General features: G+C 37.2%; 1 protein-coding gene across 2 annotated transcripts; it reads right to left on the minus strand.

Annotated features, from left to right (window-relative positions):
• Nucleotides 1-137: 137 nt before the first annotated feature.
• On the minus strand, nt 138-14,166 carry LOC143295058 (mediator of RNA polymerase II transcription subunit 8-like). Of its 2 annotated transcripts, none has more exons than XM_076606620.1 (7): nt 14,093-14,166; nt 11,029-11,147; nt 9,534-9,678; nt 8,316-8,456; nt 4,731-4,815; nt 3,627-3,794; nt 138-1,840 (listed from the first exon to the last, which is right to left on the minus strand). In XM_076606620.1, the coding sequence occupies exons 1-7, from the start codon at nt 14,108-14,110 to the stop codon at nt 1,764-1,766; spliced, it is 753 nt and encodes a 250-aa protein (XP_076462735.1). In that variant the 5' UTR covers nt 14,111-14,166; the 3' UTR covers nt 138-1,763. The 2 variants fall into 2 exon arrangements, with proteins under 2 accessions (XP_076462735.1, XP_076462734.1); XM_076606619.1 differs by having other exon boundaries at nt 139-1,840; nt 3,618-3,794.
• Nucleotides 14,167-15,981: the final 1,815 nt, after the last annotated feature.

Here is a 15,981-nt window from a genome sequence, read left to right on the forward strand (position 1 = left end):
AGTATTGGACTCGTGTGTCCCTGACATTTTCACCACACACACACATATGCGGACACAATCTCCCTGAATGAAGTAGGAATACCACACCTGGTGTTGCATAAGAGACCTTCCCCCCCCCCCCCCCCCCCCCCGAAGCTTTCAAAGCCGGAAAATTAAAAGGAATTTACCACAGCAAAGTTCCTTGTCAGGCAATGTTTGCAAGAAAAATGTTCAAAAACTGTGTTTTGCAAGTGCAGATGCTCCAACACTTCAAAGCAAAACCACTTGACAGAACACTCACACCAGCAGTATTCAGTTTGTTTCTGGCTGTTTTGAAGTTTAAGGAAATAACCTTGCCAATATATTTCACTAAGGAAGGATTGACTCCCACAGCACTGAAATATAGTTTTTCAGTGCACCATATATTATACTCCCAGTACAGTGTCATATACTGTTACTGTGCCATGTTAAACTGATGCAAACTGGGCCTATTGGTTAGCTCTGATCGGTCAAAATTCATGGCAACTCAGTGATGAGACGTCTCGCAATTGGTATGCCGTCTGCTAGCCAATGTGACACTTATTTCCCAAGTCATGTGTGACAGACATTCCATGGGCCATAGATCTTTGTAAGTAGGATTTTACTTTGTGAAAAAAGGCGTTCTTTTGCTAGACAAAACATTGTATGCTTCAATTTTCCTTTGGAGAGAGGCATCTCTGCTCTAAAGTTACCTATATCGTCCATGCCACTTTTTCATCTGACAGTATAAAAACAATTACCTCAACGACTCACCTTAAAAACAATGTTTATTGAATGTCAATATTTCACTTTAATGAACATACCACTCTGGAAGTACACAAGCTTCAACTTGGCAGTCCACACATCTTCTGGTTTTAAAGAATTGCAGACCATTACTTCCTATTCGGCAGTAACTACTTCTGATCTAAAAAATGCCAGTTCACACATAAACAATTTGCAACCCATAACACATGCTCACTGTGAGGCAAACAACTATTATTCTCACCACAAAACTGTCAGTCCATACTAGTGGCAACATAAATCACTCCTTGTCTGTAACCCAAGAACACCAATGGTGAAGAATGGGACATCCTGACTCGTCTCTCATGTCCTAATCATGCACATTCCAGTCCTCAACACTGGGAGGGTGGTGGAAGAAGTACTGATGCAGTGCTATTCCAGCAGCAGCAGGGTACCTTGTGCTTGATGCCCCAGTTCTTGCTGTCATGTCAATATGGGAACTAACCAAACATTCTAAGAAAACACTGATCAGAAGACTCATTGGTAATTCCAGCAGCATGATGCCTTGAAAACCAGACACGGAGCTCATCAGAAACCCGACTGGAACAGCTATTCAGATGGTGACTGAAGAAAATAAGATGGGAGCTGCAGCAGCAGGCCTTTCGATTGCTTGACGCAAAGCACATGAACTTGGCAGCTAAATTCAGCTGATGACAAAAAATGTATGGGCAGCTATTGAAGCACCTCTGACTTGGGGCTATTTGTCTTTCCACTTTGTACAGAACATGGAGAACCAAAAATGTTATCATGCACACACATGCATCACACTTATACTGCTCAACCTTTCCATTTTTACATGACAGACTTTGAAACACTCCCACTCACACACCTGTTCCCACACGTCTATAAAATAATTACACATCACTTGCAGAACAGTTAAGCACAGATCCAGCATTGACACACACTTCCTGTCCAAATTCACAAGAGAGTAAAAAAAAAAAACAGAAAAAAAAAAGACGGGCATGTCAGTTTCTTTGGTACGGATGTGATGAACCAGCAGCCTTGATGTTCGTCTTGATCGTACTGGGCATTTTCCCCATACCTGTCAACACACACAGATCAATATTACTGCTCGCTTTTTCATCGCTTACCTACACACTAAACCAGCCACAAACATATACCTATACCTATGATAAAGAATGTTTCTTTGGGCATTTTGTCCATCAAAGGCATTTGGATATACATTAATGAAAACTTATGATTACAAAAAGATTAACATTTTGTGTGCCCAACTCCTTCGCGTTAGTAGATAACACATATGTAACACAATAAACATTACCACCTAGCTACATAGTTACTACTTCAATTCATATTCATCATTTACATGAATACACTTACGACTATTAGTAAGACAAAAAGAGAAACAGCCATTTTCTTGCATCCAACTACACAAATATATGACAGACAGTGAAATTCCATTTCTTGACATTTTATGCTATCAAATACATCCCAGATACACCCAAACACTGAACAGGGATGATACCATACTGTTTGTACACACACATGTAGGTATGCTGGGATGCAAATTGTCAGTCAAAAGCCTAAAGATGAGAGGAAAAAACATGAACACAAATTATTATTTAATTACACCCTTTTTTTTATTTTTACAATTTTCATTTCAAGGAAAATCTGTACACTAAATATTGATATATCTAAAATGAATTATATATATATATATATATATATATATATATATATATAATTTTTTATCTTGCACTGAAGTTGGCAACTTAATTAACTGTGATGGTGTCATAACCTCTGAAGGGAAATTAAAAAGTCTGTTTCTTCATAATTTTTTCCCCCATTCATTGCATAAACCCAGAAACTGTCATCACCTACTGTTTACTTTCCAACATTTCCATAACAGGTTATCAGAATTGCAATGAAAGGCAAAGAGCCTCAAAAGCATTTTACTGTGGGGAAAACCCCCCCCAACATTTTCTGTCTAGCAAAATGTACTCAAAGCATCACTATCAACACTATATATATAATAATTTTTTTTCTGAAACTGAAAGCAACAAAATGCCAGCAGCTGTTTAAATACAGACAGAACCATGCTGAATGGCTGGACTCCACTTTTTTTCTTTCTTATCCTCTTCACACTTACATCAGTCTTGCATATATATATATATAAACCATATTTTCGAGAGCCTCAGGTCCACTGAGAAAATTGTGCATAGTGGTCTTCTTGTTTTTTTTAAAAGAGAAGAAGAAAAGAGATCCTTTCCATGAGGAAAATACTCTGAAAACATGCAAATAGAGGCCACACTTTGCCTAAAAAAAAAACACCCTGTAACAAGTCCTATTCCTCTAGCAGGGCACTGTCCCTGCACCCCACCTGTGCCCAGACAGCCAGTATGCCCCAGCCCAACTTGCAGTATTGTTTACAACTGCCTATTCCAATCTCTGTAACAAACCCAGTAATGCAGGCATGATGGCCAGTTCACTTCTTTGCTGCTGTTTCCTTGTAATAACAAAATCTATAAACTTCCTGAACAAATGTTTGCCCAGTCTAACTAACTGAAAGGACATTTTTCTCTCCTCATGTTCTAGACCTTTCTGTAATATCTGCAGCCCTGCACACAAACACATGACACACACAAAAATAAATAGATCACTCCCATACACGCAAACACATGACACACAAAAATAAATAGATCACGCCCATACACACAAACACATGACACACACACACACACACACAAACAGATCATGCCCATACACACAAATACATCACGCACACATTCACCACGCATACCATAAACCCAAACAAACAACAACAACTACAGCTAAGATGTGAGTGGCCAAAGAAGACGTACTCCATCTACCTGGCTTGGAGTGGGGGGCCTGCTGCATCGGGTGCATCTGCCCCGGGGCCATCTGCTGCTGCTGCATCTGGGGGTCTGGGCGCCGCAGCCTCAGCCCCTTGGTGATGGCCCCCACCAAGCTGGTGGTGTCCTGGGGGATAGAGGTCTGGGGCTGAGAGCCTTTCTGACCTGTTCCAACACACACAACAGAAATACACACACACACATCAAGAGGACCACTGCTCAAAGACAGAACAGCAACATAAACAAATGCACATATAGCAACAGGAATACTGTTCAAACTGAACCTCTAGTCATTCGCATGGGATGAGAAACCTGAGGTCTCATGTGCAGCACACAAAAGGGGAACACTGCAAGCTCAAAGAATAACAACAGATACACACAACAACAAGAAGAACACCTGTCCGTCCCAGCAAGACAACTTCACCAATGGAAAGAGAGCCAACAGATTGTTGTTCATCCCTAAATCTTACTGTAACACCAGAAATGAAAAGAGTGATGATGATGAAAATAATGACTGCCTGCTCATACTGCCTGCAAGAACACTGAACTGCAGTGAGAATAAATCACACCATAGCCAGTTTGAATCTAAAGGAATCACTTCTGATCATAAGGAATACACATCTATGTATTTAATCCTCCTGATGATAAGCATTCATAAATGCATTTCTGCACTGAAAGGAGGAAAAACACACCCATATACTGCCTGACCACCTACCCCCCAAATAACCAAAACTACTGGTAGTTGGACTATGTTAAATAGAAGTCTAATGTGTGTGTATGTGTGTGTGTGTGTGTTGGCCCGGTTTTGTAAAGCACCGTCAGCCCCATTTAGAGAGTAGGTGCTATTCTCATTCACATTATTATCATTACGAACCATCCACTGTGGTGGGATTTGAACCACAATCCTTCAAGACAGAATATCCAAAGTTCTTATTGCTTGGCTACTGCAACATTATATGCATTTCTAATAAGCACATCTGCTGTCCTTCCAAGTCAGCAAGTGGAATTTATATTTGTGACATGTCACCTACTGTCACGCGAAATGTATGTCAGCAATTTAAAAAAACAAAAAAAATCTGAAGGAGCTAGGATTGCTCTCACCTGAATCACTTTCCCATTCATCTTTGGAAGAGTTGATGATGTCCAACAAGTTGCTAGTGATTTTGTTCAAAGAGTTCAGTTGTTTCTGAAAACGTACAAAAGTCATGTGAAAAAAGAGAAATCACATTCATTCGTCTTTCAATATTTCACACCTGAACACTGTCAAACTGTTATAAAACATATACACTGTTACAAATGATAATAAATCAATGTCCATGATGATGAGGAGTGCAGTAAGGGTCAGGCCAGTAAAACCTCTGGGCATGTGGACTTCAAAGTTCACTGGTGTGACCGGCTACTATAAACATTTCTTCTTCAGCAGGTCAGTCTTTGTCATCTGTCTCCATTAAAATCTGGGCCTGATTCATGGTCTATGTATCAAGCAATGCAGTATTTGTTGGAAACTCTGCAAACAGACAGAATTACAATAACAGCTCATAAAGTACAGTGCCAAAAACACAACAACATTTATATACAAACCTGTGTTAACCCGTTCAGTGCATATAAGACGTCAGCTGACATCCTACACAAAATGTTGTCATAGTCTTAGTGTCTGTAAGACGTCCACTGTGCATCTATTTTTTTTTTTTTTGTTCATCAGAGTTTGGTTCAATGAACAGAGACTGAACAGTTAGTTTAATGTGCCTGGAATTATAAACATACTAATTTAGTAATTAGATTATAAGCATACACTTTTTGTCACTGATCAGTTAGGCAGACAAACCAGATTCTCAGCAGACACTTTATCAGCTCAACTGCAAGCAGGAGTAAGTATCATCAGATTCCCCCTCTGAAAGGGGGATGATCTGGTGTATAAAAAAAAATTTTTAAAAGAAAAAAAAAAAAAGGAAAAAAAGCTTGACCGCTCAGTTTCTGAGAACAAGATTGACTTTTTATCTTGACAGAACCTTAGTTTGTCATTGTTGGGGTAGCTGTTTACTTACATGTCTACAACAGTACAAGCGTTGGATTTATTATTCTAAACATAAACCTGTTTTATTTTCTTCTACAGGCATGAGGTATATTCTGATAAGTACACTGTACAGGGTTTAGGTTTCGTGTTGGTCATCTGTCACTGACGCATACAAATTTGAAATGACACATTGATGTGGCAGCCAGTCGGTCACTTGACATTTAAGTTTTATAAAACTGGTTATGCTGAATGTGCTCTTGTAGATTTGTCTCATTCTCCTGCAAAACAATCACAACTGTAGTTTCAAACTCTGAAAAATAAAAGAATATAATGGTTTCTGTTGATTCTCTACAGTTCGTCATCAAGCAGATGAACATTGTGAAAAAAAAAGAAAAAGAAAACTTGTGTTGAGCTGATAAACGAAACGAGGCATCTTTACGACGGCATCAATGCTTGTGTATTGTGTTGTGGAACACAGTGCCAATTTAGCTCTTTTACTCCCCCCCCCCCCCCCCCCAACACCTCCACCCCGTCTCCTCCATTCAAACTGAGGATGGCTTTGATACATGTAGAACATTTTGCAGTAAAAAATCCTCATTCTCATCATGGAGTATGCTGCCGAAAGGAGCAGCCTAAAGTCAAGACAGATCGAATCAGTAGTGCAATCTCTTCCATTCTGCACACATCTGGAGAGTCTGAATCAGATATCTCTTCAGTGTTCATGGGCAACTTATGCGTTTACTTCATTGATGTTATGCAAGACTTTGAATCTTTCAGGCATAATCAAAATCCAATCAAGATATATTATGTACAAGTGCACTTTTACGTTCATGAGCGTTTTTATTTTGTCATTTGAACAGCCATACTTCAGGGTGTATTCATGTTTCTATAGCCCAACTTAAACGTACTAATTATGTATCATTATTTTTCAAAGTATACTGACCTTTTTCCTGTATATATATAATTTTTATATATCTCTCTCTACATACACACACATGAATAGAATTAAACATGTCTGCACATTATGCTGGCATGGTACTTCAGGAATATTAGAGGCATTTTGCAAATATTAAGATCTGAATTTCCACAAAGCAGAGGAAGATGTTTTCATAAAAAACAATGGTACAACTATAAGACTATATTTATTTATTTATATTTTATTATTATCATTTTATTAGTATTACTAATATCATTACTACTACCTTTTTCTATATTATAATTATTATTTATTTATGCAAGCTTATCTATTATTTATTCCGTTTGTTTTTGTTTTATTTTGTTTTGTTTTTTTGTTTGTTTTTTTTCTTTCTTTTTCTTTTTTTTTTCTCAAGGCCTGACTAAGCGCGTTGGGTTATGCTGCTGGTCAGGCATCTGCTTGGCTTGGCAGATGTGGTGTAGCGTATATGGTTTTGTCCGAACGCAGTGACGCCTCCTTGAGCTACTGAAACTGAAACTGAAACTAAGACCAACTCAAGTGACAGTGACACTGAAGATAGATGTCTTTCAGCTTTCCTGCTTTCCTTTGGTCTAGAACTACTTTTTCCTTTGTATTCATTGGATCATATGTGGACATTCACTACCCACAGCAGTCAGCATAAATCAGTGTGTCAGCATTGCAGAATAATAATATTAATATAACATAATATAATAATAACTATCTACTTATTATGTTCTATTGTCCACGGTCAGCAAGACACAGCAAACATTAGCACATAGTCTCAATATACCATCACACACACACACACACACACACAGAGATTACATTAACCATTTCACATGCCAACACAGACAAAGTACAAATTCAATTACAGATTTTCTGCCCTCCAATGGAGGGCAGAAATAAAAGTTGTTTTTTTTTTTTTTACCCCCTTAATTTTGATCACGATCAACTGACATTGTGGCGAACCAGTAAAACGACCCATGGCATCCTGAAGAAAACAAACCGACTCTGTAAAAGTGTAAGCATGTTATTTCCAGTTGTATTTTTTGCTTTATTCTTTGGACGTCATTCTGTGGCGGTGGAAGTATACTTTTCTGATGCAAAATTATCAACTTGAAATGCCTGAATAGTCATCTACAATATATGGGTGGAAAAAAGTTCAGATTCAGAATCCATATTAATTTCTATCACAAAAACGTTAACTTTGCATCTGTATCTCGTATAATTTTTGCACTATAAATTAAAAAAAAAAAAAAATTTCCCCCGTATCCTCAAAATTCCCTGGCAAGGGGAGAGTACTTTTTTCTTTACATAATTCTCTGGTTCAGTTAAGCTATCATGGTACCTGGGGGTGTAATATCTTAGTTTCAGTTTCAGTAGCTCAAGGAGGCGTCACTGCATTTGGACAAATCCATATAACCTTCACCACATCTGCCAAGCAGATGCCTGACCAGCAGTGTAACCCAACGCACTTTGTCAGGCCTTGAGAAAAAACAACAACAAAAAACATAATAAACAGTGAACACACATACACACACACACACATTCAATCCGCGACATTATGTACGCATAGAAATTTGCACATGATTACAATGGATTGACAAACAGACAGGAGAGCAAAGAAGAAACATGGGAGACTGCACACCCACAGAAATGTGGAAGACGAACTCCACAAAGCAAAAACAACAGCTATGCAGACGTGAATCAGAACGTCTTTAATTAAGCAACCTACAGTGGCTGTTTCATGGCTGACATTGGCGGCTTTGTGAGCGATGAAGCTGATCTTCTCCTCTACCTCAGGCTCTGGTTTGGTTCTCAGGTAGTCTGGCACCAGATCGTGATTGCAGGACATCACCCGCCCTTCTGTCAGTTTCTACACAACAGAGGAAAAAATACAAGTTTTCATTTTTTTTTTTTTTTTTTAATAATCATAACTACTTTCCTGTCTTATATATTCAAACTATGCATAACAATTTGAAAGTTCAGTTCAGTTTGAAAGTTCAGTAATCCAGGTAAACATTATGCACAGACTTGCTAAGGTGTAACTCCCTTTGAGTGAAAACACGCAGAAGATAAATGCACAATCCAAAACCCTACTCCTTCATTTGTTTTGAGGGGGTGGCAGACTGGAGTGTTTGTTTTTTTTCTCAGGTCCTGTAAATAATGTTACTGTTTGGTGATTAACAGAAATTATATTGGTGTATCCCTATCATGCACTCACCACACAAAATGAAAAATGGCTAAATGGCTTAGTTAATTAAATAAGTCATACATGTATGTAAAAGCCCACTGGAAGACATGATTGAATGTGGCACTGGTAGCCAAAGCCCACACAAACACAGAAAAAAAAAAAAAAGCATACAGCCACGTCATATCCAATCAAACCAGGTTGCCTACAGCCCAGCCAACAGTAAAAGGCAATTTCAGGGCTGAATACCTGTCAAAACTTAAAGACAGTCAAAGAAAAATGAAACACTGTTAAATGCCAGGTCAAGGATAGGGACTGCCAGAATCACACTTGTATCATGAGTCAATGCTTTTCAGACACAAGTGGACAATATGAAAACTCTACTCAGTGAAGTGTATGCATTCATTTGATGGAAATCTAATGTTGTATTGATAATTATAGTTCCAAAACAGGAAATTCCTTTTGAACAAAGTGAAGTCTCAACTCTGATTTAAATCATGCATGAACTGACTATGCAGCAGTTCACTGTTACACAAAAACCCACCCCATATATGTTCGTAATACACTGATGATAGTAAAACCATCAAACACTTCCTACAGGTAATAAAACAAGTTTCCCTCCTTACCCTCAACTTTCGCATGCCTGCATGTGTGTGTGTGGTACTTTTATTTCTTACCTATTAAAAAAAAGAAAAATTTCTTTGAAAAACAGAATCTGCGCATTTACTACAACAGCCACAATGCCCCAAGGAGAAGGCATACCTCAAGGTGGGGGTCTGCGTTTTGGGAGACCAGAATAGGGAAGAGAACATAATTGCGGAGAGCAGGCATCTTGTCCCCACGAAGCATCTGCTTCAATGAATTCAGCTGACCGGACAGCAAAGCATAGTTGTCCAGCATAGAAGGCCTGCACACATAATGATGATAATAATGATGATGATGATGACGACTATAATAATGATAATCATAATAACAACAACAACAATTTGTCACAATTTCTTCACTGATTCTTGTTCTTTCTTTCAGATCTACTTTTGGTCTATTCACCATCCAGACAACTCCATTCTTCAAATGACATGCACACACTGTCTATTCCAAGGATTCACACACAAACTTGCAGTGAATGTTCCTTTTCTTTTGTTGCACCCAAACAGTGGAATTCACTACCCTCACATATCTGTCACATCCCAACACCAACGTTCAAGAGAACACTCAAAACCCACCTTTTTTTTTTCAAACTATGTTTTTCAGAGTAAAACTTTCCATCTGCATATATGCTTGTAATATGATCACTGGGTATGCTCTTTGTGTTGAGTTGTGTGCATTTGTGATGATTTACCATGTGGTTCTGTGAGGCCTGGCTCCTTGGTGCATGTTTTGACTAGTTTGCATGTGATGTGTTTTATTTTGCTGTGATTTGGGCCTATGTGATGTGAGACTGTGATATTGCCTGTGTTACATATTGATATTCTTATGTCAGTTAATCTGAATTATGTGAATTTTAGCCAGTGTGATGTGAGACAGTCTGAAATATGTATAAATTTTAGTCAATGTGATGTGAGACTTTGCTGATATTTATCTTATTTTTCATTTATTTTGATTTTGATTTTTTTGGTACATATTTTTACATCACTTAGTCTTAAGTTAGTACATATTTTTGTAAAGCGCAGTGAGCCCCATCTGAGATGCGGGTACTGCACTATATAAGCCTGCATATTATGGCTATTATATTATCATTAACAATAATGTTGATGATGATCATCATCATTATAATAATAAAGAAATGTCTGGGTGGCTGTCAACCAACATCAATGCCTCCCAGTCGACTGCCAGCATTAGGACTGCAAATGGAACTGTGGCAGATAAACCTGGATGTGGCTGTGTAAAGAGGACTTGAGTCAAGATGAGCAGCTTGTGGTAATGGCACTGAACTGGCAAAGATGATATGATGATATCATACCATTATGATTATCTTATTCTTGTGTTCATTCTAAGAGCACTTAGCACACACAATGCTGCAAGTGATGAAGAACCACACAAAAATGCAGACATGCACACACACACACATACACACAGGTACACAAATAAAACCATTTAAATTTGTGCATCTGTTCATTGCAGAGGCCATGAGTAAGAGTAACTACTCAGTAAGGCTGCAAGCTGACAGCAAAATTTTAACAAAAACTATGAGATTCATGCATACATTTATTTAATGAATCACAAGAATAATAACAGATTAAAGAATTAAAATCCATACCAGTTTAGAGTTTCATATTCAGCCTCAAGCTTGGCAATGAAAGTGGCGATCTGGTTTTTCAAATCTTGAACCTTGACAATCATCCCCTCCAGACCAGCCTCCAGCTGCTTCTCTTCTTTCTGAAATTGCAGAAAAAGGAGAAATGATTTAATCAAAACAAACATACTTGATTTTGTTAACTCTCACAAACTACTCTCCAGATGAGAAGCCATTCCAAGGAAAACCTGCACATGGAGAGTACCAGATCAAAGTTGCTTGTCACCACCAGACTGCCCATGTCGTTTGTCAAGGTATCCAGAAACAGTTACACAAGGGAAAATAAAAGAAAAAGAAATCTCTGACATTATTACTGACAAGGATCTGGCTGACCTCGTAACGGAGAATGTTCTTATGCTTTTTGAAACAGAAGAGAAATGTCGAACAAGTGTTTTTTTTAAATTGGTAAAATTCCAAAAAAGATAAATCCACATGTGTCTTCATTTGTTTACCATGAAAGAGTGCTCTCAGACTCAAAGGAGGACAAAATCATAAGGAAAGATACTTGAATGTTTTAATCAGAACAAAACAGGGTGTAGCTGGATAAACTGTAGCTTGAGATGCCAGACACTGTCGGCAAGACATTAATACATTTACATAAAAAAAAAGAAGAGATTATTGGTATGAGTTTTCTACAGACCGATCTAAAATTTTCATCAATGGCATAAAGATGCTTTGAGTAGTACTACTAGTAGTGAATTTGTGTGTATTAAAGTGTCACTTTCAAACTACTGAGTTAGGCTTGTGGAACTGAGACGTTGGTGCAATTTCTTTAATTCTTGAAATGTCTTAATTTTACTGTACTTGTAGTTTCTAACACTGGTAGCAGACAGATTCTGGGGATACATGGCCCTTGGAAAATTTTCCTAGTTTGGTTTGGATGAGTGGAGCTCTAGACATTTCACAGAAAGAGGGGGTAAGGCAATGGAAACTGGATAACCCCACCTCCCAAAATCCTCTCCATTCATAAGTTATTTATTTTGGTTCCATATTTTCATGTTCGTTTCGTTTATTCATTTATGGTCTGTTCATATAAAATGATGATATTAGACTGTGTCCCTTTTTTCATGACTCATTGACTATTTCATTTGCATTAAAAAAAAAAAAAAAAAAAAAAAAAAAGAGATCCATAAGGTTGCTCACACCATCGACAGATGTCAATTACGATGGCTATGTTTGTGGATTAATAATCTTTAAGAAAAGTTCTGTACAAAAAAGCAGAGAGAGAGACTCAGAGAAAGACAAGAGAGGGGGTTAACTGAGGTGTGCACATAATAATAGGTACAGGTACAGGTACAGAATTTGGGACTTTTTTTTTTTTTTTTTTTTAAGCCTTTTTGGCTTTTCAACGTCCCTTCTTAATATAGAAATAGTTTAGGGTTGTGTACATGCGTATGAAATTTTTTAAATGTTCATTCATCAAAATCGAATGGTTTTATTAATGTAATTTTAGAGTCATTGTCTAGAAGATTCTTGAACTGGTCAATAGTTTTAGCTGTTTTTGTTGAATTATTCAGTGCATTCCATCCTTTAACTGCTCTAAAGCTAAAAGAAAACTTACGAATTTTTGTTCTGCAATATTTTGTGAAAAGGTTAGTATTTGAACTTCTGGTAACATGGAGTTTGTTAGTAGAAAAGAAGGTGCAGTGGTCAGTGTCAACCATTTTATTAATTATCTTGAATACTTGTATCATGTCTCCTCTATATCTTCTGTATTTTTGTGAATGCAAGTTTAGTTGTCTCAAACGGTTTAGGTAGTCCAAATCTCTTAACTCTGGTATCATTTTAGTTGCTCTCTTTTGCACCTGTTCAACTGCTTTAGACTCGTCTTATTAGTCTGGGATACCAAATTGTATTACCATATTCCAAAACTGGTCGAACAATTGTTTTATACAGGTTGACAAAAATGTCCTTACCCATAAATGGAAATGTTCTCTGAATAATACCCAATACTTTATTAGCTTTATTTATCACAGCCTGAATGTGGCCATCAAAAGAAAAATTTTCATCAAATATTACTCCCAGGTCTTTTTCTTCATTGCATTCTGAAATAACATTATAATTTGTGCCATCAATTTTCATTATATAATTTTTTTTTGGATTATTTCTTCTTAAGTGTAGCACTTTACATTTAGATACATTAAAATATAGATTCCACATGTTTGACCAATTTTGTAGGTTGTTTAGGTCATTTTGCAATTTGAAGGAATTTTGGGTTTTATCATAAATTATAGTATCATCGGCAAATATTTTGCAGCAACTACTAACATAGTCTGGGAGGTCATTTATAAATATGGTGAATAAAGTTGGCCCTAACAGTAACATACTACCTTGAGGAATTCCGCTCAAAACTTGCACATCTGGTGAAAAATTACTTCCAACCCTTACCTTCTGACTTCTCCCTAATTTAGATAATACCCTATAATGTGGTACAGAGTCGAAAGCTTTTTAAAAGTCTAAATATATAATATCTACAGATTCCTTCTCTTCTATTAACTGAGTTAAGTCTTCCATAACCTCCAACAGTTGAGTAATACATGACCGCTGTTTCCTGAATCCATGCTGACATGGTGAATATAAATTATTTGTAATCATAAAATTAACTGAAACATCTCTAACTAGTGATTCTAGTACTTTACATGCCACACATGTGAGGCAAACTGGTCGGCTAACTGCCAGCGACCGAGCCACTGTTTCCTTTGTGTTATTTCTTAGTCAGTCAGCACTCCATGTGTTATTTCTTACAGTCAGTCAGCACTCCAGTCAATGTGGGATCATTGCCAAGTCTAGTATTATTAGTAAAAGAAGTATGTGAACTGACAGGGGATTGTCACTTTAAGCTGTTTGTTCAATGTAAAAAACAACAACAACAAAACGACAGAAGAAATGGGATTCATTTACCGAGTCAGAGTTAAAAAAAAAGTTTACATTACGTATTAGCCCTACGCGCTGTAAAAATGTAGCATGCAGTCTACATATTCATCTACTGAACATGAACAATGATTTTCCGAACAAGCAAAACACTCACTGATTGTGCAGCTTGCATTTTACTTTGATTGACAGTCGGTACGACGTCTATCCGGAAGGAAGTCAACACACACACAAAGGTAATGCTAAATAACGCATGCGCAAAAGCGTCTTTCTGCAAAAACCAATCAAAACTCCCGCTTAGAACACGACTGATTACTAGTGTCTATGACTAAACGAGCATGCGGGAGAGGGAAGGAAGGAAGGAATTTTTGTTTAATGTCCCGTCACACATATCGGTGATTGAAGACATTTTGTAAAAGTATTTATGAATACATCTGAGTATTATCTGTTAGAAGGGGTGGGAGATGTGGATGAATGGAGGGTTTGGGGAAACTGGGCAAATGAGGGTAAAAATGTGGGTGAAATTTGAAAGAAAAACAAAACAAACAAACAAACAAAAAAACCCCTCTAAATACAGTTACAGGAAATTACTTAAAGGACTTCGTAAAAGAGAAGTCGTTAAACTGACAAGCGAAACAACTGATAATGAATGCAAAAAGTCAAAAACATCAACGTTCTCAGTCACTTGTGAAGACACACTTTCGTGTACAAAAGGCTTCATCAAGCTACAGTGAAAAATTATATGCTCAATTGTCAGGTTATTAAAGCATATACACTTGACATTAGAACAATACTTGGTCCGTAATGAATTTGATAATAGTCTGAGAGCTAAGCTCAGAATTGGTCTGCGAATCGGACCAAAGTCTGAGAGAGTCAACTGACGAGGTTTTAGACTTGAATTCAAGCACCTATAAAAGTCTCTTTCTAGTATATTGCTTATTTCCTTGTATGACAATGGGCAATATACTTTTATACTATGTATATGATTTTTTGCTCCCCTTTTTGCTGCCCTATCTGCTTGGTCGTTATAACGAAATCCAGTGTGGGATGGTATCCAACAAAAATCAACATTTGTACCCTTCACAAATAGGGAGTGCAATAAATACCTAATTTCAAAAAATAAATCTTCTCTTTGATTATTCTCAAAAAGGAGCAAACCTTTTAAGACAGATTGAGAATCAACACAAAATAGGATATTACTTATTATGATTGGTATATCAACAAGATGATTTAAAGCCATAAGGATGGCCACCAATTCAGCTGTAAAAATTGAATGTCCCTTACCTAAATAATATGATTTTTCTGTTTTTAGGTCAGGAATGACAAAAGCAGATCCTGCACTGCTATCATCCAGGACCGAGCCATCAGTGTAAACTTTTAAATGATAATCAAAATTTTCTTCTAATTCAATTCTGACAGATGCTGCTATTATATGTGGAGATTCTCCTTTTGTTGTGTCAGAAGCACATATGTTGACGTTTGCTTTTGTTAACTCCCAGGGAGGGACAGGTGGCACCAGAACACGAGGTGCCATATCATGCAAATCAATGTCTGAAGAATTTAAAATATCTGACACATATGTGTGAATGGTTTGTAGATTTGAATTATTTTGTGCATTTTTTGGAAAATCAATATCAGACCTAATATTTAATTCCTCAAAATCATCCACTGCTGTACATCTCACAATATATTTAGCAGAACTTAATTTTCTGATTTCATCTAGTGGTAGAATACCCGCAAGCTTATAGGCTTCTGAGGTCTTAGTATGCACAGGTACCCCTAAAGCCAGTTTCACAGCTTTACTGTCAATTATTCGCAGCTTCTTTAGGAACGTCGGCGGGGCAGAAAAGAAAATTTCTTGACCGTAGGTCAATCTTGATCTTACGAGAGATATCGCTAAATGTAAAAGAATTTTGGAGTCTTGTCCCCAAGGAGAGTGACTTACAATTTTTAAGAAATTTAAACTTTTAACTGCTTTAGTCACCATTGAATCAATGTGTTTCTTCCAGTTTAGTTTTGAAGTAAATAGGATCCCAAGAAATTTGA

The sequence above is a fragment of the Babylonia areolata genome, chromosome 20 (genome assembly GCF_041734735.1).
Source record: "Babylonia areolata isolate BAREFJ2019XMU chromosome 20, ASM4173473v1, whole genome shotgun sequence".
Lineage (NCBI taxonomy): Eukaryota > Metazoa > Mollusca > Gastropoda > Neogastropoda > Buccinidae > Babylonia > Babylonia areolata.

Bases quoted from the DNA above. Each gene is read 5' to 3' on its own strand.
- LOC143295058 (XM_076606619.1), bottom strand. The intron at 9,679-11,028 runs GTATGGATTTTA...TTATGTGTGCAG, and splicing joins GAATATGAAACTCTAAACTG to GCCTTCTATGCTGGACAACT. The intron at 8,457-9,533 runs GTATGCCTTCTC...TCTGTTGTGTAG, and splicing joins ACGCAGACCCCCACCTTGAG to AAACTGACAGAAGGGCGGGT.